The sequence below is a fragment of the Bombina bombina genome, chromosome 1 (genome assembly GCF_027579735.1).
Source record: "Bombina bombina isolate aBomBom1 chromosome 1, aBomBom1.pri, whole genome shotgun sequence".
Taxonomy (NCBI): domain Eukaryota; kingdom Metazoa; phylum Chordata; class Amphibia; order Anura; family Bombinatoridae; genus Bombina; species Bombina bombina.
In genome coordinates, this window is record NC_069499.1 from 1,240,334,881 (window position 1) to 1,240,362,071 (window position 27,191).

Genomic DNA, 27,191 nt, shown 5'->3' on the forward strand with positions numbered 1-27,191 from the left:
AACAGAAGTAAATTTTAAAATGACATACTCAGGGAATCATTTAATATCCATTTAAGAAATCAGTATGGCTAAATTATACTACTAGAATTTGATGTGCTTGTTTTGGGGTGTATTAGAGTGGGTGGAGCTATGCAAACGTGGCTCTACTGCAAAGTGTCCCTGGAAATGTATTTAAAATGTTGGCATCTATGATACAGTGGATATAAAAAGTCTATGAGGCCTATTTAACAAATGTCTGTCGGACCTGATCTGACAGTGCGGATCAGGTCCGACAGACACCGCTGAAAGTGGAGAGCAATACGCTCTCCGTATTCAGCATTGCACCAGCGGCTCGCAAGAGGAGCTTGATAGATACAGAGCTTGATAGATAGGCCCCTATGTACTCTTATGAAATTGTAGGTTTCTGAAATGAAAAGACAGAAATAACAACATAAATGTCAGACTTTTCCATCTGTAATGTGATCTTCCAACAAACAAAAGTCCAGAGTAAAAACAAATAGTTAATTAATAGGAACATTTTAAAAAGTTGCAAAAGAAACTGCGAAAGCTAATTGTTGAAAAGATCCAATCAGGAGAGGGTTATAAATGCATATCAAAGGCACTGGATGTGCCATCATCAATAAGTAGATAAAATGTGGCACCACAGAGATCAGAACTTACCCCCAAAGTTTATAAAAGAATGAGGAAAAAATTTATCAGGGAGGGTAGCACGAGGCTTAAAGCAACACTAAAGGAGATACAGAAATGTTTGGTTTGTCTGAGTTATGGGGTAGGGTGGCAAGATGGAAACCCTTTCTTACCAAAAGGAACATCCAAGCCCGTCTAAAATTATGCCAAAAGATTAATTTGTTCACCCCAAACCATGTGGGAAACTGTTATGTTCTGATGAGACAAAAGTTTAACTTTTCAGCATAAATTGTAAATGATGTAAGTTATGTTTGACCAAAGCCAAAATAGCTCATCATACAAGGAACACCATACCGACTTTAAAACATGGTGGTAGCATCATGCTTTGGGGCTGCTTCACTTCTTCTCGATCAGGGGCTCTCTGACAAGATAGTTGGAATAATCAATAGCTCCAAATATAAAAAAAGATAGCTAAAGAAAGCTAAAGATGTAGAGGAATTTCGCATTCCAACATGACAATGACTCAAACCACATATCCACGTCAACCAATGCATGGCTTCAGAAAAGGAAAATCAATGTATTGGATTGGCCCAGACATTAATCCCATTGAAAACCTATGGAATAACCTAAAGAGAGCTGTACCCGGAAAGCTCCCGTAATACTTTTGAACTTGTTTGCAAAGAAGAGTGGAATAAAATTCTAGATGTTCAGTTAATAGAAACTTGGGGGCTGATTTATCAAGGGCCGAATGGCCCCTGATGCCCCTGTTTTCGCAGAAGCCTACGGGCTCGCCAGAAACAGCAGTTATGCAACAGCATTCTTAAGACCGCTGCTCCTTAACTGGTCCGCTGCCTCTGAGGCTGCGGACATCGATCTGCCGGATCGAGTTCATTGACACCACCGGCTACCTGCCGATTGGCCGCAAATCTGTATGGGGCGGCATTGCACAAGCAGTTCACCAGATGCAATGTTAAATGCCGACAGCGTATGCTGTCAGCATTCAGCGATGTCTGTTGGACATGATACGCTGCAGCGTATCATGTCAGACAGACATTGATAAATCGGCCCCTTACTCACAATGTAATAAATGTCAAAGGTGCATCCGCAAAGTATTAGTTGGGTGGGGTGTGCAAGCTTATGAGCATGTTGTAGGTTTTTTTTATTTTTTATTTATTTATTATTTAAATTGTTAACTATTTGTTTTTTTCTATGGATTTGTGTTTTTTAGAACATTACTTTACAGATGAAAAAAAATCTTACATTTACATTGTTGTTATTTATGTCTTTACATTTCAAAAACCTGTAATTTCATAAGGGTGTATAGACTTTTTAGATCCATTTTATACAGTATATATATATTAATATGTAACAACTGTTGTGTAAGACAGTTTTGTATGCGAAGGAGGAAGATTAGTAAACATGATACCAAAGCCTTGGAAAAAGAGAAGCAAAGGGTTAGAAAAAATGTGTACTATTTAAAGTATGTACATGGATGTATGTAATGAGAACTCAGGGATTTGAAAGAAAGTTTGCTTTCACATTTTAGATAAAACAGATACATGGTCTGCCCAGGGTAGGATTTACAGCCTAGGTTCCTTTAGGCACCAAAATCTGAAGCGTCCTCAATAGTGGCCATCTTTGTTATGGCCACCGCAAGCATTGGGCATGTGCTGGGAAAGCCAGATGCAGGGCATGCATAATACCTATGGCGACCTTAACAAAGACGCCTGCTGCGCATGCTCAGTAGTGTTATTTCACTGTCGGGACCATCTTAGTTAAGGCCACCAGCTGACCGCTATTTATAATAGGCAGAGACAGGTGACCCTCTATAAAGGGCCAAAGTTGGCACGTACCTACTCTGACTTATTATAAATTCAGCCCTGGGTCTGCCTAGGTTTGTTATACACACAGGACAAGCTGATTAGTGTAGCCTTGTTAGTCCAGTGATTCTGATACCAAAATAATAAGAGTACTGCAACAAGTATAAAAGAACATTATTATGAGAATCACAGCTTTATTGTAGAAAAATAGGGTTAGAGAGAATTGACTGCCATATGTGTTTCAGCTATAACAAGCCTTGAAGGGGACAAAGTCAAAATGAGATTTTGCTCCCTATTTAAGAAAGGTCTTGCGGACCTGATCGACACTGCGGATCAGGTCGGCAAGACCTCGCTGAATGCGGAGAGCAATACGCTCTCCGTATTCAGCATTGCACCAGCAGCTCACGAGAGCTGCTGGTGCAACGCTGCCCCCTGCAGACTCGCGGCCAATGGTCCGCCAGCAGGGGGTGTCAATCAACCCGATCCTACTCGATCGGGTTGATTTCTGGTGATTTATGTCCGCCTGCTCAGAGCAGGCGGACATGGTTATGGAGCAGCGGTCTTTAGACCGCTGCTTCATAACTGCTGTTTCTGGCAAGTCTGAAGACTCGCCAAAAACACGGGCCCACAAGCTCCCTACGGAGCTTGTTAAATGGGCCCTTTTAGGTTCAGAAAAAACACTCAATTTTAAGAGGCATTTAAATTTACTTCTATTATCAAGTTTACTTCATTCTCTTGGCAAATTTTGTTGAAAAATATACGTAGGTAGGCTCAGGTGCAGATGGTAATTGCTTGCTACACACGTTTCTTGTCATTGGCTCACCATATGTGTTCATCTACTCTGGCGCTGACTACAACTATTTGTTTAACCCCTTTGCAGTACATAGTTATAGGCAAAGAATAGTGCAATAATAAAATGCTTGTTAATGTTATCTTTGCTGATTTTTAATCAATATTTTGCAACAAAGCTTTTTTGTTATCTGTATCAGTATACAAGATAGCATTACTTATTAGTACTCACTGTACTGTACAGGCATTTGGTTAGTCTCTACTTATGTAGATTTTAGAGTTCTGATCAGTGCCCCTTGAAGGTGACCCTCATGTTTTTAATCTCTACAAACATCTTTCTTGTGCAATGATGTGAACAGAGCTAAGTTACAAGGTTTTCTTGTTTTGTTTGGAAAGTTTGGAAACTGACCAAGAAACAAATTTCCTTATAATATTGAAAAAAGTGTATGATCAGCAGCCCGTTGAAGGAGCTGTATAGTAAGAATACTGTTTCAATAAAAAAAATACTCTAGAATGCATTTTTATATCAGTGGAATCTTATAACAATGTACCATAATAAAACATATTGTTGTGCCTCAGATCAATGACCCAATATAGCAATGCATTACAGCATCTTATTAAATAAATATTGTACCCTTGCATATACTTGCAAATATAAAGTATATATCTGTTTCATAAATAGTAGTGTAAAGCTGACAGCATAGTGCACATCTGTGCTGGGAAAATATACTATTGTGCTGTGCTCACACCTCCTTCAGTAATTACTTGCACATATAAGATAAAATACAAATATATATATTAAGTGAATGCATTTATATTAAATTAAACATAATTCTCAAAAAGTGAAAGGGTTAATGCTGGGCCTTAGCTTCTTCCCCCCCTCAAACAATACAGGAGAGCAGAGATAAGCTCCTTAGGCCTGACTCAGGGGAGGAGGGGTTCGGAGTGTGGGTGTGAAGAGAGGAGGAGGTCAGATTATTGTGCAGTTATAAACACACCATCAACTCAAGGCGCACTTTGACCAAGGCATCCCTATAAATAACCAGGGAGGAGGACAGCAAGTGCATGCACAGTCAGTCTGAACTCCATCCACACTGTGAGAGCTATGGAGAGTAACACTGCAGTAGCAGATTCTGTCATAGAAATCATCTTTTCCTCAAACCGCAGAGAATGCCCTGATCCTATAAAGGCAGAGGTGGAAGGTAAGGATACCCTAGCTGCCTCTACTTATTAGACCATTGCTAGAATAGAGACGAGGAAAGACATGGCTATATAGCAAAGCAAACAAGTAATTATATAAATGCTCAGTGTAATATAATACACCTATAGACTAGAGCACCTGATACTCTTATACTACTGTCATTGTGATATTAGTATTATTAAGGACAGTTCTGATATTATTATTATTAAGCTATTGTAAATTAAAGAAATGTAAGGCAACAGGTGCCAAAGGCAGTAAAATGAACTACTTGATAATGTTCTTATAATCACCACATTGTATTATTTATTGAAACAAATCTTTCAGTTTAAGAGTTTGATGCAAAATATGAGATTATTTCATTTCAATCCGCTCTTAAAATGATGTTGTCTGATAAAAGGATGACAGGATCTGTCACTATTAAAAGGGGTCTTATATTTACTAATAGGGCATTGTGTTGGACTTTTCTTTCTTTTTTTCCCAACCTATATTTTCCATTAATCCTGTCTTTTATTTTTTTACAATAGAAAGATTATCTTTCTATCAGGAAAACACCTAAGGCCTTTAGCATGAGCTGTGGTTTAGCTGCAGAGATGCTGCATGTCATTCTGGTACCCCTAACTAACAGGTACATTTGGGGGCAGAATAAAATATTGTAGGCAGCATTTTTTAGAAGAGGAGGACAAAACATTGTCTTTTAATCTAGATGTGCTCTGTTAACTATAGGCATGTGACTTATAGGTTGTGTCTGTGATTACAAGATTTAGGGAATATGGGGCTTGCAATGTGTTTTATTATGTATAACTGGTAGGATATTTAATTCATATTTAACATTTTCAGTAATTGCTAGAATTAAAATAGTATACATTAAAAAATAATAATGTTGTGGTATTTGTGATTGATTAAAAATGTAATAAAAAAAATATATATATTCTTCATAATGTATGTATATATGTTATTTCAGTAATGATAGAAACACATGTATTTCCCTCCCCTTATAAATCTAGTTTGCCATAAATATATATGACAGGCGGTACCTCTGCTGCTTCTTATGCAAGGCCTGTCTGCTGATCCATATCTGCTCCATCAATTACAATTAAAATGTGTATTGTTTATAGAAATGAGCTGGCAGGTGTTCTACTTATATATAGGGACAACGTTACTTACAATGCTTGATATATTTTGCAGCCCCCCTTGTGAAAACTAGAGTATTTACATAATGATAGTATAATATATATATATATATATATATATATATATATATATATATATATATATAATACTATAATATATATATATAGCTCTCTGTGTTTCCAATTCTAGCGTTACATAACGTAACTATGTGAAAACTTTTCTGAAACTATACACATGCTATACACTCTATGCTGTTTTCAACATTGAAACTAATCATTCTACAGCTACTGAGAAGAGAATTACCAAACAAATTGTCATTGCTTCTGTATATTATTCCACTGTTGCCTGTTAATAGTTAAAGCAGATGTTTAAGCCAAAGCACATGCAATACATCACAGTAGGTGCTGGACAATGTAAATATTATTGTAAAAGAACATTTGCTTGTCACATGATGGTTAAATATAAGGAAGGGAGGAACAGGAAACTGCACTGTTGATACTGATTCCCATGGAGGATGGTAATTCGCTGAGACATTTGCACATTTACTGAGGCATGCTGTCTCTATCTAGGACATCAAATCCTGTAGTTGCACAATCATTGATTCCTTTCATCAACATTCAATGGCAAATTGTCGCAGAAATGGAAAACTTTGATCTTCAGTGAAAACAAAAAAAAAGTAATGTATACACACACATATATATATATATATATATACACGTTGATTGGAGTAGCCGTGTTAGTCCAGAGATTTAGATATCAAAATAACAAGAGTATTGCAATGATACTTTTTTTATTGGACTAACTATCAGGGATAGGCAAAGTGTCCATACATGGACACTGGTGTCCTTGACTGGCCCTTGCAGTGTCCACCACCCATTTTGTGTGGGGGACAGGATGGAGGAGTAGGACAGATGAATGCTGGTCCTGACTCCTCCTTGATGCACGCGGCGCCACGTTTCACGGGGTTGGGGCCGTGCCCAAGTGACGCCGCACAGTAGCGGGAAGGTGAGTGAGAGACAGGGAAGAAGCAAGTGCCGCCTGTGTAGGGTTACCATATTGCCGCTTTAAAAAGGGACACATAAAATTCATATGTCAAGGTTCTTATAATGGAACATTATTCAAAACATTTCGTTAAACAGCCCTGACATATGTATTTTTCATATGTGTCCCTTTTTAAAGCAGCAATATGGCCAGCCTATGTCTGTGTCAACCATCCGTGAGTTGTGACCCGTCCTGATTCCTTAATTTGTGGGGCAGCGTGGTGCTGGTGTCTGTGAGTAGAGGACCGCTGCCTACTCTGACAAATCTTACCTAGCCAAGTAAGTAACCAACCATGATGATCATACGATTAACATCAAGGTGGGTGGGTTTGGTCAGGAATTTACTCTCAATACAACCAACAACAAAAAAAGGTAAGAATTTTGAAAACATTTTATACCAGAAGCAGTTTTTATATAAATGTTATTTTAAACTTGTTAGATTAGATGACTAATTTGTACATGTGGAACTAGACCAGAGGGGTCCAACGTAAGGCCAATTTCACAGCAAAGTGATGCTCTCCTGACTTATAGAAACATAGAATGTGTTGGTAGATAGCAACCCTTTGGCCAATGATCTAGTCTGCCCAATTTTCTAAATACGTTCATTAGTTGCTGGCCTTATCTTATATCTAGCATAGACATATGCCTATCCCATGCATGTTTAAACTCCTTCTACCACTTCTGCTGGATGGCTATTCCACCATGTATCTACTACCCTCTTGGTAAAGAGTGTTTTTTGATGTTTTTAATTTGAAATGTACCTATTGGTGTCCTTCACTAAGATCTGTACTTTGGATAATGTCCACCACAGCCTTGGTCCATGCCTATCCCTGCTAACTATACATTTATAAGTTGACAAGCTTTCGGAAGAGTTCCTTCCTTTATCAAGTCTAAAGCAATACTGACTAATTCAATGGAATTGACAGATTATATCTTAAAACACAGAATAGCTAAGAAGACAGAAAGTGCAGGGAGAGGAGGAGGTGTCTTAAAAATCATGAGGGGGGCTTAGGTAACAGGCAGACAGTGTCCAGTGTAGGAGAACAGACAGGGGAAATATATAGCTATACATAGAGCATATACTGACATAAAGTTATATATCAACATTGAATCAATATCTATAAAGATGTGAAATTGTATATACAGGGGAATACAAAAGTTAAAAAAAGACAAAAGTGTGGACATAGGCTTACCTGTGTACCTATGTATAAAGAATGTGGAATATACAATGTAATTTACTAAATGAAAGTACATTACAACATTTTTTGATAATGTGTTAAGAATCCAGAGTCCACATTTAGTCCAGAATTAAACAAGTTGAAGTGCATTATTATTTTCATTTCACTGTCTGTCTGTTACCTAAGCCCCCCTCATGATTTTTCAACACCTCCTCCTCTCCCTGCACTTTCTGTCTTCTTAGCTATTCTGTGTTTTAAAGGACCAGTCAACACATTAGATTTGCATAATCAACAAATGCAAGTTAACAAGACAATGCAATAGCACTTAGTCTGAACTTCAAATGAGTAGTAGATTTTTTTATAACAAATTTCAAAGTTATGTATATTTCCACTCCCCTTGTACCATGTGATAGAAATCAGCCAATCACAAATGCATATATGTAGAGTCTGTGAATTCTTGCACATGCTCAGTAGAATCTGGTGACTCAAAAATTGTAAATATAAAAGACTGTGAACATTTTTTTTAATGGAAGTAAATTGGAAAGTTGTTTAAAATTACATGCTGTATCTGAATCATGAAAATTTAATTTAACCTGAGTGTCCCTTTAAGACATAATCTGTACATTCCATTGAATTGGTCAGTACTGCTTCAGACTTGATAAAGGAAGGAACTCTTCCGAAAGCTTGTCAACTTATAAATGCATAGTTAGTCCAATAAAAAAAGTATCATTGCTCAATGCAATACTCTTGTTATTTTGATATATATATATATACAGTATATATATATATATATATATATATATATATATATATATATATATATATATATATATATATATATATATATATATATATATATATATATATATATAATTATAGTTTACTAGTCATTATATAATAGTTTACCATAGCTTGATAGATATACTGTATGATATAGATATAAATATATATTGCAGTTGTCACTGCTTTCCTACTGCTATTTTCGTCTGGGAATAGTAGAAATTTCCATCTCTGTACAGATAGATAGATAGATAGATAGATAGATAGATAGATAGATAGATAGATGGATAGATAGATATTTTTTGCCATATTTAATTGACCCTCCTGCTTCACATGCAGATATTGGTGTGGTATACTGACAGAACAGCCATCACTATTATTATCAAATCATTATACAGACAAAGAGTATATATGTACTTATCCAAGGATCTTCAGGCTGTTGCAGAAGCTTTCAAATTTTTATTTTAGAATTAAATTATATTCGTTTGTAATAAACAATGCCAGATTACTGTTATATATGTGTCCTACAACCCAAGTATATCCAACACAAGCAACTTATTTAGAGTAGGCTGCAACTAGTGCTTCTCTCTTTTATATCTTAAAATTACTTTTTTCAACCCTACAAATGCATATATTTCCAAACTGTTGTCTTAACTTTATAGAAAAATATTTAGTAACTTACATGTTATTTTAACTTCTTGTATGGCACTAAATATTACCACATTCTACAGAGCAATGCATTGCAGTCCTCTCTGACTGGTATCTTAAGGATGAATGATTCCATTTAGAAAAGCACAAACATTAAATAAAATTGCACAACCTAATAATCAGGAGGATAATTAAGAGGCTAGAAAATAACATTGACAAATATAATATTAATTATAATAATAATAATAATAATAATAATAACAACAACAGTAATAATAGGACATTTGGGGGCATTTGGTGGGGCACTGCCATCACTGTCCCAAAGGACCAGTCACCACTGTTCAAGAACGTCTGGGATAAGTGTTAGGCAATCCTACAACTTAATTAAGCACCACACTTTATAGATGCAGGCCAAGACTTCTTCTTGATTCAAATGCCCAACGGAGGTGACGGGGAGTGGCGTTTGTGAAGAGGAAAAAGAGTCTGCTGTTCTCCAGGGACTAATCAAGGCGGGCCGGGAAAAGAAGCCAATTAAACCTGTCAGGGAGAGGCCTGACTGAGGGATTATTTGTATTGGGAAATACTGGGAAGGAGATTGAGGGTTATTGGATTACCCGGAGGGGAGCCTGCATGTGAATGGTCACCTCCGTTAGGTGTTTGAATCATTGCTGCCATGAGGGGAGTCAGCTGAGCGGCTCAGAAGTCTTGGCCTGCATCTTTAGCACAATCATGTGCATAACATCAAGTGAGTGGGACAGATTCTTATGTTATTGTCTTCTTACCTAGACGATTTTGCGCTAGGAGGCGCCTCTGTTTGTTTCCTCTTTTTAGGACTTTTTTAATTTGCCTGACTGTACCACAGAGGGTGGCCAAGACCTCTTGCTGAATCATTTGGATATATTGGGCCTTTTTTTGTGTATTTTATTTAGCACCCCCCTTTTTGTGGATTTTGGTGCTCATCTACACTTTATAGGAAATATGTGCACACTTCTGGGGCCTATGTTTTTATTGCTTTTTTTGTTTTGTTTTTATCAGCCATCGATAGGGTTGCCAGGTAGCCAGTATTCAACCACACAGTCCAGAATTTCAGCCGGCTGTAAAGTAAAATATACACAATAATACTGGACCATTAAAGGGACAGTTCACCCAAAAATGTTCTCCCCTTTAAATTGCTCCCAATGATCAATTTTACCTGTTGGCATTTATTAAATTGTTTACAAGTTGTTCCTTTACCCCTACTTTGTCATTTGAAATAGCTGATTTAGCCTGTTGTGTCTATACCTATAGTAAAAGTTTGTATACTGGAGTATAGTCTATATTGAATAGCCTTAGTAAACACAGCCAGCAGAAGAAGTTACACTCCCAATGGGATGCAATATAGCTAAGTAATACAATGTAAATTTTCCATCATTCTCTCTAAGTATTGAGCTTTGGTTTTCCAGACAAATATAAGATAAGGAAGAATGTGTTTGTACACAAAGTGATAAGATAATGAGGCATAGGGGCATATTTATCAAGCTCGGTATTGAGATTGATGCCCTGTGTTTCTGGCGAGCCTTCATGCTCACCGGAAATGCAAGTTATGAAGCAGCCGTCTAAAGACCACTGCTCCATAACCTGTCCACCTGCTCTGAGGCGGTGGACAGACATCGCCAGAAATCAACCCGATCGGATATGATCTGGTTGATTGACACCTCCTGCTAGTGGCCGATTGGCCGCGAATCTGCAGGGGGCGGTATTGCACCAGCAGTTCACAAGAACTGCTGGTGCAATGATAAATGCCGAGAGCGTATGCTGTTGGCATTTATCAATGTGCAGCGGACATGATCCGCAATATCGGATCATGTCCGCTTGCACAATGATAATTCGGCCCCATGATATTACCTGAAACTCAACCCATTGTAATAGGCTGTGGTTTAAAAGCACAAAACCAGCTACTTCATATAAACCTGAAAATGCAATTTATATACTGTATACTTTGCTGCCCATCTCTGCACTAAGTTTTCTGCCATTGGAGACTATGGAAGCACGCTCTCATGACTGCAAAGCTTCCATGCAATCGAGTTCGCATTGCACTTCACTTCAAATACCAGCGCACATTAGCATGCAATCGTATTTTGTATGACCCAGCTCCCTTCTAGAATGTGCAATTAAAAAATGTTGTGTAATAAAACAGTAGCATGGGGGGGCGTGTCCGGGCTAAGGACCAAGATGGCCGCTAAACTGGGAGCTCTGCAATGCAGTTTTACATCCTGCCTGTAATCTGCTCACCTACTAGACATCCAACAAGAATCTTTACCTTAAGATAAAGGGAACATTTGGCTGAATAGACTGTTATAAAAATTTCCTAAAATATAGCAGGACTTCCCAGTCTGGACCGCTGAGGGTCCCTGGCGGCTCATAAGGAGAGGGAACTCAGCTCCCCCCCCCGGGAAACTGGGTAACCAGAGAAGACAGTGTTTTTCTGCTACATATGTATAACATGGAGGAGGACTTGCTTTCTACAATTCAAGCTTTATTTGCCGAATCTGAGCGGCAGCTGCACCTCAGATTTGATCGCCTCATGAAACTTATGGAGGCCCCTAGGATTCAATCTTGCGAGCTCAGAGGGGCGGAAGTGACAGCTTCAAGCTCTGTGAACGGAGGCCCGCGGCTGCGGGAGGTCTGCGCCCACACCAGAGCCACTGATGCCGGCAACATGGGAACTTCAGGAGTAATTAACCCGCCTAGAATGGAAACAGCTGAGGCGGCGGTGGATATTGATGCTATACAGAGAGTTGCAGGGACCCAGGAGAGTTGCTCTGTTGAAATCTTCCAGATGGCTGTCGCTTACCTGGCCACATGGGGGAGACCGGCCGGCTCCCCTATGAGAGGCTTCCCGGGGGAGCGCTGGGTGCTGAGGGCTCGCTGTTATCCCGCTGTCTTGGATTTTTACAGAAGTTGTGGCCTGGGGTCAGTGTGTACATTGGAGCGCAAGATGGATTCGATCCCCGAGGTGCCCGGCGGCCTCCCGGGCCTCGGTGTTGGTGCAAAAGTCGGGGTTGGGTAAAGTAGCAGATCGTTAGCCTGTCAGGCCTGACCTAACCCCACCCCAAGACTGCTCCTTTTTTGAACTGGGAGCCTATTCCCTCCCTAGAGAACTGCCATATATGATGCCGAGATGTAATTCATACTTTTAATACTGTTGTGTTTTTGAGTGTTGTGAGGCGGGCCTATATTTATATTTACATGTTGATCGTTACCCCATGAGATATAGGGGAGGATGGCTAGCCACAATAGATTTTACTCAAGCACCAGTTTAATTCTCATATAGCGACTTTGAATAGTACTTGAGACTCAAGTAGGCGAAAAGGATGGTGTGTTTGATAAGGAATAGTCCTCCTCCCCCCATTTACACTGCAGGTCCGATAGAGGCCTGCACCTCCCCCCCCCCCCCCCCCCAGATCAGAAGGTAATGTTCATTGAGATCTATGTAAAGGCAAAAATGAGGCACCGGATGTTTTTCAAAATGTAAATGTCCTTTATTCGAGGTTTGTAAAATCACAAAGAATTGCAGGAAAAAGCGTAAACCTCAGGGCTAGGTGGAGTAGTGGTCAACCACGTACCCTTACGCTGACATGTTTCGGCAAAAGCCGTAATCGTAGCTGTAGGGTAAAAGCCAGGCCTTCCTTTTAAAAGAACAAATCACCTGTTATAGGTTAAAAACCAATATTACGTTGTTGATACACACCTCCACCTGTAGATCAATTTACATACATATACATATCACCCCGTTTGGAAGTTAACTTCACATTATCCTCTGCATGAAATTCATGCAAAGACAACTAAGTAATCTCAACCATAACAAAAAATACTAAATTATACTTAACTCAATGCATGTTATACAGAGAACCCCCACACGGAGAGTTATAGACAAAATTAATAAGAATCGCATGTGTCCGCTAACTTTAAGCAGCATTATATACACATATGCTATTGTAATAGTGGGTAGCTCTGCACAATGAGTAATATTCCATGTCTTTCAAATATTAAGGTTATGGATAATTGGGGTACCTAGTTAGATGGGTTAATTTAAATATCAAATAGAGGGAAAAAATTATAACTAATAAAAATACCCTTTAAATATAATGAACTTGATTGAGGACTCTGTGTATGGGAATTTTTCGGTATCATACATAGTGATATGGTGAGGACACTCCACTGTCACTATTTATATACCATCAGTTTTAAAGTAGTGTGCCATACATATAGATGCACATGCTAACCCCAGAAATTAATAAGATCATATTCAGAGTTAAGCCCATTGGGCATTCTGGTGTGTAGCCTGTGTATCCAGAACACCTCCCTTTTAAGAAGCAAGGTGTCTCTATCACCTCCCCTGTTATTTGTACCAATAACCTCAACAATCGTCCATGACCGTGTCCCTGGGTCTTTGTTGTGTTTAACCTTAAAGTGGTTCACCAGGGGGGTGGTTAATTTGCCTCTTTTGATGTCATTTATGTGTTCCCTTATCCTGGTCCTTACTTGTCTGGACGTTTGTCCTGTGTATTGAATGTCACAAGAGTCACAACTGAGGAGATATACTGCATAGGTTGACCTGCAGTTAAAAAGAGCTCTGTGTGCAAATGTCTCTCCAGAGTAGGCGCTTCTAAATATATTGCCCAATTTGACATGACTGCATGCTATGCAGTTTGAGAAGCTACATTTGTAAACTCCTTTATAACTCAGCCAGGAGGAGGCATTAGTCTCATCCAGTTTCAGTTGTGTAGGTGCCACATAATTTCTTATAGTTTTGCCTCTCTTGAAAGCAAATCTCAACCTGTGTGATGCAATCTGTGTCAGGTCATCATCTGACCTCAAGAGTGGCATATGTCTACGTATAATATTACATATCTTGTAATATTGTTTACTGAACTGTGTCACAAATGTTAATTGTTCAGACTTTGCATCACATTCTGTGGATTTGTCTTTAAAGGGATACTAACCCCTCATTTTTTCTTTCATGATTCAGATAGAGCATGCAATTTTAAGCAACTTTCTAATTTACTCCTATTATCAATTTTTTTTTGTTCTCATGTTATCTTGATTTGAAAAAGCAGTAATAAAAGGTTAGGAGCCGGCCCATTTTTTAGTTCAGCACCTTGGTAGAGCTGCTGATTGGTTTGCTACATTTAGCCACAAATCAGCAAGTTCTACCCATGTGCTGAACAAAGAATGGTCTGGCTCTAAAGCTTACAGTACTGATTTTTCAAATCAAGATAGCATGAAAACAAAGAAAAATTGATAATAGGAGTAAATTAGAAAGGTGCTTAAAATCTCATGCTCTATCTGAATCATGAAAGAAAAAAATTGAGTTTAGTATCCCTTTAAGTAAGTTGGCCCTCTCAATGGCCCTTACTTCGTCCCGGGCCCTAATAATATCCTGTTTAGGGTACCCCCTCTCAAGAAATTTTTCATATAGTTCCATCTCATGTTTTGAGTGTTCACTTACTCTGGTACAATTTCTTTTTACCCTAGTAAATTGTCCTTTTAATACTGACTTAGAAACCTGCTTGGGGTGACTACTCTGAGCGTGCAATAGGGTGTTCCTAGTTATGGGTTTTCTGTAGAGCTCTACCTTTATATAGTCAGTACCCTCCCCATGGAGGGTGACATCCAAAAAGTTTATTCTGGAGTGCCCAAAATCATGGGTAAATTGTAGACTTGCATCATTGATATTTAGATGCCCTACAAACTCTTGAGCTTGAGACGTGTTTTTTATCTCCAGGTTTTTAAGTCAGTATTGAAAGGACAATTTACTAGGGTAAAAAGAAATTGTACCAGAGTAAGTGAACACTCAAAACATGAGATGGAACTATATGAAAAATTTCTTGAGAGGGGGTACCCTAAACAGGATATTATTAGGGCCCGGGATGAAGTAAGGGTCATTGAGAGGGCCAACTTACTTAAAGACAAATCCACAGAATGTGATGCAAAGTCTGAACAAATAACATTTGTGACACAGTTCAGTAAACAATATTACAAGATATGTAATATTATACGTAGACATATGCCACTCTTGAGGTCAGATGATGACCTGACACAGATTGCATCACACAGGTTGAGATTTGCTTTCAAGAGAGGCAAAACTATAGGAAATTATGTGGCACCTACACAACTGAAACTGGATGAGACTAATGCCTCCTCCTGGCTGAGTTATAAAGGAGTTTACAAATGTAGCTTCTCAAACTGCATAGCATGCAGTCATGTCAAATTGGGCAATATATTTAGAAGCGCCTACTCTGGAGAGACATTTGCACACAGAGCTCTTTTTAACTGCAGGTCAACCTATGCAGTATATCTCCTCAGTTGTGACTCTTGTGACGTTCAATACACAGGACAAACGTCCAGACAAGTAAGGACCAGGATAAGGGAACACATAAATGACATCAAAAGAGGCAAATTAACCACCCCCCTGGTGAACCACTTTAAGGTTAAACACAACAAAGACCCAGGGACACTGTCATGGACGATTGTTGAGGTTATTGGTACAAATAACAGGGGAGGTGATAGAGACACCTTGCTTCTTAAAAGGGAGGTGTTCTGGATACACAGGCTACACACCAGAATGCCCAATGGGCTTAACTCTGAATATGATCTTATTAATTTCTGGGGTTAGCATGTGCATCTATATGTATGGCACACTACTTTAAAACTGATGGTATATAAATAGTGACAGTGGAGTGTCCTCACCATATCACTATATATGATACTGAAAAATTCCCATACACAGAGTCCTCAATCAAGTTCATTATATCTAAAGGGTATTTTTATTAGTTATAATTTTTTCCCTCTATTTGATATTTAAATTAACCCATCTAACTAGGTACCCCAATTATCCATAACCTTAATATTTGACAGACATGGAATATTACTCATTGTGCAGAGCTACCCACTATTACAATAGCATATGTGTATATAATGCTGCTTAAAGTTAGCGGACACATGCGATTCTTATTAATTTTGTCTATAACTCTCCGTGTGGGGGTTCTCTGTATAACATGCATTGAGTTAAGTATAATTTAGTATTTTTTGTTATGGTTGAGATTACTTAGTTGTCTTTGCATGAATTTCATGCAGAGGATAATGTGAAGTTAACTTCCAAACGGGGCGATATGTATATGTATGTAATTTGATCTATAGGTGGAGGTGTGTATCAACAACGTAATATTGGTTTTTAACCTATAACAGGTGATTTGTTCTTTTAAAAGGAAGGCCTGGCTTTTACCCTACAGCTACGATTACGGCTTTTGCTGAAACATGTCAGCGTAAGGGTACGTGGTTGACCACTACTCCACCTAGCCCTGAGGTTTACGCTTTTTCCTGCAATTCTTTGTGATTTTACAAACCTTGAATAAAGGTCAATTTGCATTTTGAAAAACATCCGGTGCCTCATTTTTGCCTTTACATAGAAGTCTTTTGGATATGGTTAAGGCACGGATAATATCTTGGCAACCAATATCTCCCCTATAAGGTGCAGCAATATAGTGAATACTTATTTCTTTGAAGCTGTGGACTCTACCCGCTGTTGTCTGTCTCACCTGCCCCACATCGTGACGTCACGCTTCCTTGGATCAACCGCACACACGCCGACACGCTGTAGGGATCCACACGGCGACTCGACCTCCATGATACTGTGAACTCACAGACACTCTCGAGAGAGAGGATCCAGAGCAGGATACTGAAGGTGGGTCCCCAGAATCAGCGTTGGTCAATAGTGTGCACACCAGAGATTTACGGATCCAAGTGGGGGTTGGAGAGGAGCTTCATGGTACCTTATGCAAGGGGTTTATGTGAGTTTATATTACTTAACCTAATCGATGTGTCAACAGGTGCTGCATTAACTGTGTAATGTTCATTGAGACCCTGATATAGATATATTGGATAAAGGGGAACAGTTAATATTTATAAGATCCCTTTAGCTAACATAATTCGCTTTATTTTCTTTTGCTTTTGGGAAGACACAGTTGGTCAGTTATGTAGCTAAGTTATTATAAAAGAGAGTGTACAATTCCCACAGATTTCTGGTATTTGAAATATTTTCTTTATGTGTGTGCCAGTAATAGGGCTGATTATGTGTGCCTGTTGTAATATAATTTCTCTGCATCTAACCCCCCAGCGTTAATACACCAGGGTCTAGCACCAGCTTGCTAGGTTTCAAATATTATTATGCCCCTCCACCTAATGGCACTTTTGAATGTTAGAGCGCTCTCGGCTTTCTGCTCACACTATTATAACTGCTGCATTTAGTATTATTCTAATAGCTCTGCGCAGGGATCTAGATGCCTATAATTGTGCCTACCATTACAGCACTACTTAAGAAGCTGCTAGCATATCTTAGAGGCCTTGAAGAGACCTATATAACTGCAATTAATGCTTTCTTGAGCTTCACCAATATGTTGGGTTTTGGAGGGGCTCGCAGCTTCACCCCTACATTTGCCTCCCATGTCCTTTTATCACCGGCGGTCCGGGAGTGACTGCTAACTTTTAACAGAGGTATGCTATTTTCACATTTATAAAACTTTAAGGGGGTTTGGCGACGGAATATATATAGCTTATACTTTTTAATCTCTTATTTTTGAATTGTTTTATGCTTTGATGTTAACGTATGGACCTATAACGGCCTGTTTCTTGGTAACTAGTATCCTTACACAAATGTCAGGCCATAAGATTACCACTTATTAACTCATTTTCCGGTGTCCAAATGAAAATGTATTCATATATAAAAAGAGGTGTGGCGCATGGCCATATATTTTTCCTATTGCTGGGAATATGATATTGTGTGTGGACTCTAAGACATGCCTCCTGCATTGGATATTTAAGAATTGATGTATGCTGACAGGCATGTTGCCATGACAAATGTATGAGTATGTTGTGTATATTATTGATACCTCAATAAAAAAACTGTTTAAAAAAAAACAAAAAACAGTAGCATGGTTAACCCCTTAATGACCACAATGTACCCTGTATGTCATTGGTCGTTTAAGGGATTTTTAAGGGAATAATAGCACAAGTCTAGCAAGAACACGCTATTAATGCCCTCCCTCCAGCAGGCTTTGTGGAATAGAGCAGTCTCAACGCTGGTGGCAAGACCGCACTATAAAACAAACAAGTCCCAAAAAAAGGCCAGCGACATACAGGGTACGTCGCTGGTCCTTAAGGGGTTAATCCAGCTCCAAGCCATTATGATTTTATGTAATTCTGCTTTCCATAACAATACTAGAGGGAGCTGGCTGAAGGCTGAGTAGTGTAGATGGGTCTTGGGATCAAGCAGGCAGAACCATAGAGTGTTGTGCTGGTTGTGATGACTGACTATATAATATTGCTAAAGGGGCCTAGTTATCAAGCCGTCAACCTCAAATACGCTGCGTATTCCGCAGCGTATTTGTGGCGAGGCTGATACGCCTTAGTTATCAAAGGCTCGAGACCGGCAAAAGTAGAATTTTGTGACGTAAGCTTCGATCCGCCGGACTCAGTCCGACACAGATCGATTCTTACGTCACTCCAGATGTTCCGCACACAAGTGCGGCACATTCTCACTACTTTTGCTAGCTATCAAAAAACTAGCAGGTAAGCTCGGCACTTTTACGGCCCAGCGTACCAGGTTTTCAAAGCGCCAGCCTGGAGGCGGCGGATCCCATAGGAATCAATGGGAGTCTGACCATAGCGAAAGTACAAGTTCGCTGCTGACAGACATCCCATTGATTTCTATGGGAGCTGTCTACACCTAACACCCTAACATGTACCCCGAGTCTAAACACCACTAATCTGACCCCCCCTACACCGCCGCAACTAAATAAAGTTATTACCCCCTAAACCGCCGCTCCCGGAGCCCACCGCAAGCTACTCTATACATATTAACCCCTAAACCGCCGCTCCCGGAGCCCACCGCAACTATAATAAATGTATTAACCCCTAAACCGCCGCTCCCTGAACCCGCCGCAACCTATATTAAATGTATTAACCCCTATCCTGCCCCCCCTACACCGTCGCCACCTATAATACATTTATTAACCCCTAATCTGCCCCCCCTACACCGTCGCAACCTATAATAAATTTATTAACCCCTATCCTGCCCCCCACTACGCCGCCGCCACTGTAATAAAATTATTAACCCCTAAACCTAACCCTAACCCTAACGCCCCCTAACTTAAATATTAATTAAATAAATCTAAATAAATTAACTCTTATTAACTAAATGAATCCTATTTAAAACTAAATACTTACCTTTAAAATAAACCCTAATATAGCTACAATATAAATAATAATTATATTCTAGCTATCTTAGGATTTATTTTTATTTTACAGGTACCTTTCAATTTATTTTAACCATGTACAATAGCTATTAAATAGTTATTAACTATTTAATAGCTTACCTAGCTAAAATAAAGAGAAATGTACCTGTGAAATAAATCCTAACCTAAGTTACAATTACACCTAACACTACACTATACTTTAATAAATTATTCCTATTTAAAAATAAATACTTACCTGTAAAATAAACCCTAAGATAGCTACAATGTAATTAATAATTATATTCTAGCTATCTTAGGATTTATATTTATTTTACAGGTAACTTTGTATTTATTTTAGCTAGTTAGAATAGTTATTAAATAGTTATTAACTATTTAATAACTACCTAGCTAAAAGAAATACAAAATTACCTGTAAAATAAATCCTAACTTAAGTTACAATTAAACCTAATACTACACTATCATTAAATTAACTAAATAAACTACCTACAAATAACTACAATGAAATACAATTACATAAACTAACTAAAGTACAAAAAATAAAAAAAGCTAAGTTACAAAAAATAAAAAATTAAGTTACAAACATGTTAAAAATATTACAACAATTTTAAGCTACTTACACCTAATCTAAGCCCCCTAATAAAATAACAAACCCCCCCAAAATAAAAAAAATCCCTACCCTATTCTAAATTACATAAATTTCAAAGCTCTTTTACCTTACCAGCCCTTAAAAGGGCCATTTGTGGGGGCATGCCCCAAAAAGTTCAGCTCTTTTGCCTGTAAAATAAAAATACAACCCCCCCCCCAACATTAAAACCCACCACCCACATACCCCTAATCTAACCCAAACCCCCCTTACAAAAACCTAACACTAATCCCCTGAAGATCATCCTACCTTGAGTCGTCTTCACTCAGCCGAGCCACCGATGGAACTGAAGAGGACATCCGGAGCGGAAGAAGTTAATCCTCCAAGCGGCGCTGAAGAAATCTTCCATCCGATGAAGTAATCATCCAGGCGGCGCTGAAGAAGTCTTCGATCCGGCCGATGTCATCTTCAAAGAGGCGCTGAAGAGGTCTTCTATCCGGGCGAAGTCATCTTCCAAGCCGGGTCTTGAATCTTCCTTCCGCCGACGCGGAACCACCTTCTTCACCGACGGACTACGACGAATGACGGCTCCTTTAAGGGACGTCATCCAAGATGGCGTCCCCTCAATTCCGATTGGCTGATAGGATTCTATCAGCCAATCGGAATTAAGGTAGGAAAATCTGATTGGCTGATGGAATCAGCCAATCAGATTCAAGTTCAATCCGATTGGCTGATCCAATCAGCCAATCAGATTGAGCTCGCATTCTATTGGCTGATCGGAACAGCCAATAGAATGCGAGCTCAATCTGATTGGCTGATTCCATCAGCCAATCAGATTTTCCTACCTTAATTCCGATTGGCTGATAGAATCCTATCAGCCAATCGGAATTGAGGGGACGCCATCTTGGATGACGTCCCTTAAAGGAGCCGTCATTCGTCGTAGTCCGTCGGTGAAGAAGGTGGTTCCGCGTCGGCGGAAGGAAGATTCAAGACCCGGCTTGGAAGATGACTTCGCCCGGATAGAAGACCTCTTCAGCGCCTCTTTGAAGATGACATCGGCCGGATCGAAGACTTCTTCAGCGCCGCCTGGATGATGACTTCATCGGATGGAAGATTTCTTCAGCGCCGCTTGGAGGATTAACTTCTTCCGCTCCGGATGTCCTCTTCAGTTCCATCGGTGGCTCGGCTGAGTGAAGACGACTCAAGGTAGGATGATCTTCAGGGGATTAGTGTTAGGTTTTTGTAAGGGGGGTTTGGGTTAGATTAGGGGTATGTGGGTGGTGGGTTTTAATGTTGGGGGGGGTTGTATTTTTATTTTACAGGCAAAAGAGCTGAACTTTTTGGGGCATGCCCCCACAAATGGCCCTTTTAAGGGCTGGTAAGGTAAAAGAGCTTTGAAATTTATGTAATTTAGAATAGGGTAGGGATTTTTTTTATTTTGGGGGGGTTTGTTATTTTATTAGGGGGCTTAGATTAGGTGTAAGTAGCTTAAAATTGTTGTAATATTTTTAACATGTTTGTAACTTAATTTTTTATTTTTTGTAACTTAGCTTTTTTTATTTTTTGTACTTTAGTTAGTTTATGTAATTGTATTTCATTGTAGTTCTTTGTAGGTAGTTTATTTAGTTAATTTAATGATAGTGTAGTATTAGGTTTAATTGTAACTTAAGTTAGGATTTATTTTACAGGTAATTTTATATTTCTTTTAGCTAGGTAGTTATTAAATAGTTAATAACTATTTAATAACTATTCTAACTAGCTAAAATAAATACAAAGTTACCTGTAAAATAAATATAAATCCTAAGATAGCTAGAATATAATTATTAATTATATTGTAGCTATCTTAGGGTTTATTTTACAGGTAAGTATTTAGTTTAAATAGGAATAATTTATTAAAGTATAGTGTAGTGTTAGGTGTAATTGTAACTTAGGTTAGGATTTATTTCACAGGTACATTTCTCTTTATTTTAGCTAGGTAAGCTATTAAATAGTTAATAACTATTTAATAGTTATTGTACATGGTTAAAATAAATTGAAAGGTACCTGTAAAATAAAAATAAATCCTAAGATAGCTAGAATATAATTATTATTTATATTGTAGCTATATTAGGGTTTATTTTAAAGGTAAGTATTTAGTTTTAAATAGGATTCATTTAGTTAATAAGATATGGGGGGCGTTATGGTTAGGGGGGCGTTATGGTTAGGGTTAGACTTAGGTTTAGGGGTTAATCATTTTATTACAGTGGCGGCGGCGTAGTGGGGGGCAGGATAGGGGTTAATAAATTTATTATAGGTTGCGGCGGGTTCATGGAGCGGCGGTTTAGGGGTTAAACTATTTATTTAGTTGCGGAGAGGTGCGGGATCAGCAGGATAGGGGTTAATAATTTTATAATAGAGGGCGACGGTATAGGGGGGGCAGGATAGGGGTTACTAGGTATAATGTAGGTGGCAGCGGTGTCCGGGAGCGGCGGTTTAGGGGTTAATACATTTATCAGAGTTGCGGCAGGGTCTAGGAGCGGCGGTTTAGGGGTTAGTAACTTTATTGAGTTGCGGGGGGCTCCGGGGGCGCCGGTATAGGGGGTAGAACAGTGCAGTTTAGTGTGAGTGCTTAGTGACAGGCTAGCAATAAAGCTGGGAAAAAGCCGAAGGGCAGCGAGATCGGATGAGTGATAACTGTCACAGTCCGCTGCTCATCGCCCCGCGGCTTTTTGACAGCTTTATTTGATAACTTAGGCGTATTTTTTCAGGTCCGCGGCGGCGAAGGTAGGCGAGCTTAGGCGGACGTATTGGGCCAGTGAAGCCAGAAAAGTAGACGGCTTGATAACTAGCCCCCATAATGTGATAATCAAACACTGAATGGCTTAATCTGTATGACAAAGACAATGAAGAAGAGTGGATAGTGGAGCCAAGTCCTTTATCTGGAGTGTATGTATTGGGTCAATATACTTATCATAAGATAAGTGTCTGGTTGCAAGGAGGCATGAAGTATAGGAAATAAATAGCTATGAAACAAACGTTGGACACATACAATGTAACTTAATAGGCACGACAGACATTACATGGTGAACTACACATTATTTTAATACTTGTAGATTCAATCAATTAAAGAAGATACATATTTATGTAAGTATTGTTCATCCTGTCAAATGAATGGCTCCACTGTTTGCAAAGTGACACTATTTTTTTTTTTTCCTATTTTTTTCTTTATTAATGTGTTCCGTCTAAGAACCTCATGGGAAGATATACAGAATCACTTTAGTATGCAGATAATGCAATGAAATCCTCATATAGTTCAGCAATGCACAGACAATTTTCATTGACACGTCAGCAAACTATTTGAAGAATAGCTGGGTTATGAAAATGGAATTAATGAAGAGTGGTAGGGGTAGAAGTAAATAAACCAGGAGAATGAGACCCGTAAGTGTGGAAACAGAAGGCCATGATACAAATGTATAATGCAGGCAGGAATAATATATTGCAGCATACAAATAACCTAGATTGTTGTATGCTGCAACATATTATTCCCGCCTGCATTATACATTTGTAGCAGATTTGAGGTCCCTGTTAGTTACTGGTCCTGTTGTGTACATTGAATTAGTCTGCTTTTGTAAGGTTAGGCACTATGCCCTCTGTGTCTGTATACCACATTTCCTCTATTTTTCTGCATATTAATATGAGTCACTATCACTTAAGAGAAGTATATACTCAGACAGTCTATTTATTATGTCACTGATCGATGCACTTTTGTTGATATTGTGACGTAGTGGTCACCTTGACAACCACCATTGGTGGTTTTTATTCTAATTATGGGGTGGGGTTATTAATTGTTTGCCTATAAATATATTTCACGTTGTATCACTTGTGTCTGAGGAAGGGTATATATTATCCCTGAAATGTTACACTGTCACAGTAAAGATTTGTTGAAAAGTACCAGCGAGTGCAAGTTTCTTTCATTGCTATTATCATTATCCACTAGCACCCTGGCAGATGATACGGAAGTGAGAGTGCACATCCCTGCTACTGCATATATATATATATATATATATATATATATATATATATATATATATATATATATATATATATATATATATATACATATACACTCATATAAAGATACACAAACACACACATATATAAAAACACACATGCACACACAAACACATACATAGACACACATACACAAGCACACACACAAACATATATTTATAGTAAAATAGCTGCTTAAAAACATCTCATTGAAAGAGTGATCATTTAGTAAGCAATATCTACTATTACACATGATTTGAGGCATCTCCATGGATTACAAATTACAAAACAGCAGCTATAGATGCTACATGCTATAGATCAACTTGAAGAGAGAGATAAGAAAGGGTTAAAAACATTGCATATATTACCTTTCTGGTCTCACTCAACTCCGTTTTCAGAGATAATCACACAAAGGAAAGCTGAAATAGCTGGAATATGACCTGACCCTGCCTTTACTTATTCACTAAGGCAATTATGCCAAAGAGATACTTTTTAAAATTACTGGCAATTTGCTTATTTATTCTAGCCATCCTTGTTAATCTATGTCAGCAAAGTACACAATCTGAAAATGTCTGCTAAAGAGGTATTTTATTTTTGGAATATGCCTGTAACTAAAGGATCACAATTTTCTTTGCTAGCACAATGGGAAATCATTGTATGATATGGCACAATAAAAACTAATAACATCTTAATGGGTTGTGGTTTTAAAGAACAAAACCAGCTATTCCATATACAAAAATAATCTGAAAGAAGCAATTTCTCATCCATTTTATACTCAGCAGCTAATTTAAAAAGTCATTGGAAACACAGTAAAGGGACAGTATACTGTAAAATAGTTTTTACCTTAATGTGTTTCCAATTACTTTTTATTACCATTCATGTATGAGAATTTGATTTTTTAAGGTTTATTTGTGTATATGAATTAGCTGCTTTTGTGTTTTAAAGCCACAACCTGATAAAATGGGTTAAGCTTGTAGGTATCATCAGATCTCATTACTTTATTACATTGCGCACATATACATGCTTCTTTATCCTATTTCTGTCCATAAACCAATCACCAATACTTGGAGAGAACAATGGAAAATTAACATTTTATTACCTTATCTCTTCTATACCCCACTGGGAGTGTTATTTTTTTCTGCTGGCTGTGTTTTCACAGCTTGATTATAGCTTGGCCCTAAGGCTAAAAACTTTCAGAATAGGTAGGGATACTACAGGCTAATTCAACTATTTCAAATGCCAATATAAAGGTAAAGGAAATACTTGTAAACAATTTAATACACTCCAGCAGGTAAAGTGGATCATTGGGAACAAAGTTAAGGGGATACATTTTTTGAGTACATTGTCCCTTTAATGACCATGGCTCATATAGGTGCAATGGTCAGGTGTCTAGATATATGTAGCTATTTAGTATACACACCCATGCACATGTATCTTTCATAGGTACTATGTGAGTCTGCAGTGCACCTGATGATCTCTCTCACCAGGTCTGCATCTGATCTGTACCTAATGATCCCTCTCACCAGCTTTGTAAGCACATGGTTAATAGCTTGCTGAACAATGATAAGATAAAACTATCTGGTTGCTTGGATACAGAGTTTTGTGTACTTATAATATATGGTGTTTTTTTCTTCATAGTAGTTGGTCAGGTTTTGTGGGTATTTTTGCTTAAAATGTGTTATAGGCATAGGTGCAGTGGGTTTCTAGTAGTCTTTGAAATTACGTCTTAGTTCTGGTGTTCCAAAGTTCAAAGAAAAAACAAGTAATCTACTGAACTTGTAATACATAAAAACAATATGGTCTCACCATCTTTTTTTTTTTCTTGTATGTAATTGGCAATAGTCCATGAGCTAGTGACGTATGGGATATACATTCCTACCAGGAGGGGCAAAGTTTCCCAAACCTCAAAATGCTTATAAATACACCCCCCACCACACCCACAATTCAGTTTTACAAACTTTGCCTTCTATGGAGGTGGTGAAGTAAGTTTGTGCTAGATTTCTACGTTGATATGTGATTCTCAGCATGCTGAAGCCCGGTTCCTCTCAGAGTGCAGTGAATGACAGAGGGATGTGAAGGGAGTATTACCTATTGAATACAATGGTCATCCTAACGGGGATCTATTTCATAGGTTCTCTGTTATCGGTCATAGAGATTCATCTCCTACCTCCCTTTTCAGATCGACGATATACTCTTATATACCATTACCTCTGCTGATTCTCTTTTCAGTACTGGTTTGGCTATCTACTTTATGTAGATGAGTGTCTTTTGGTAAGTATGTTTCTTTTATTTAAGACACTCTCAGCTATGGTTTGGCACTTTATATGTAAAGTTCTAAATATATGTTTTGTACTTATATTTGCCATGATTCAGGTTAATCAGTATATTTCCTTTTTGCAGACTGTCAGTTTCATATTTGGGAAATGCATATAAAAAAAAAAAAAATTTTTTACCTGACGTTTTCATATTGACTCTCTTTTTTAAATTGCGGCTGTTAGGCTCGCGGGAGCGCAAAATGCTATAATTTATTGCGTCATTCTTGGCACGAGAATTACGTTTGTTGACGTAGTTCCGTCATTTCCGGCATCTTAGTTGGCGCAGAGAATTTTCACGTAGTTGCGTCATCTATGACACTCGTGTTTGTTGCACACGTTCTTGGCCCCAAAAAATATTTTGTTAGTTGTGGGCGTCATACTTGGCGCCAGATTTCTGACATTATTTAAGTCTTTATTTCATTTTGCTTCTGGTTTCCAGAGGCTTATTTTGTTTGCATTTTTTCCCATTCCTGAAACTGTCACATAAGGAAATTGATATTTTGCTTTATATGTTGTTTTTTCTCTTACATTTGCAAGATATCTCAAAACTGTTCCTGTATCAGAAAACACTGTGGATTCCTGCTGACTGATATCAGTCCTACCAAAGCTAAGTTAATTTATTTTAACGTTGTGAATTTGTATCTTTAGCTATGGTTTGTAATAAGTTATCATGATAAACTTTTACATGCAGAAAAAATGTCCATCAGTATTAATGCATTGTCTATTGCTATTCTTTTAACATCTAATGTACAAGA

The 27,191-nt window shown here is 38.3% G+C and overlaps 1 protein-coding gene across 1 annotated transcript in view; it reads left to right on the plus strand.

The window, feature by feature from the left end:
• The first annotated feature begins 4,269 nt into the window (after positions 1–4,269).
• Positions 4,270–27,191, plus strand: part of BCO1 (beta-carotene oxygenase 1) — a 228,237-nt gene continuing 205,315 nt past the window's right edge. The window contains exon 1 of the mRNA XM_053700662.1: positions 4,270–4,438. Coding sequence (XP_053556637.1) covers positions 4,342–4,438 — 97 coding nt within the window. The 5' untranslated portion in view covers positions 4,270–4,341. The remainder of the gene's footprint in view (positions 4,439–27,191) is intronic.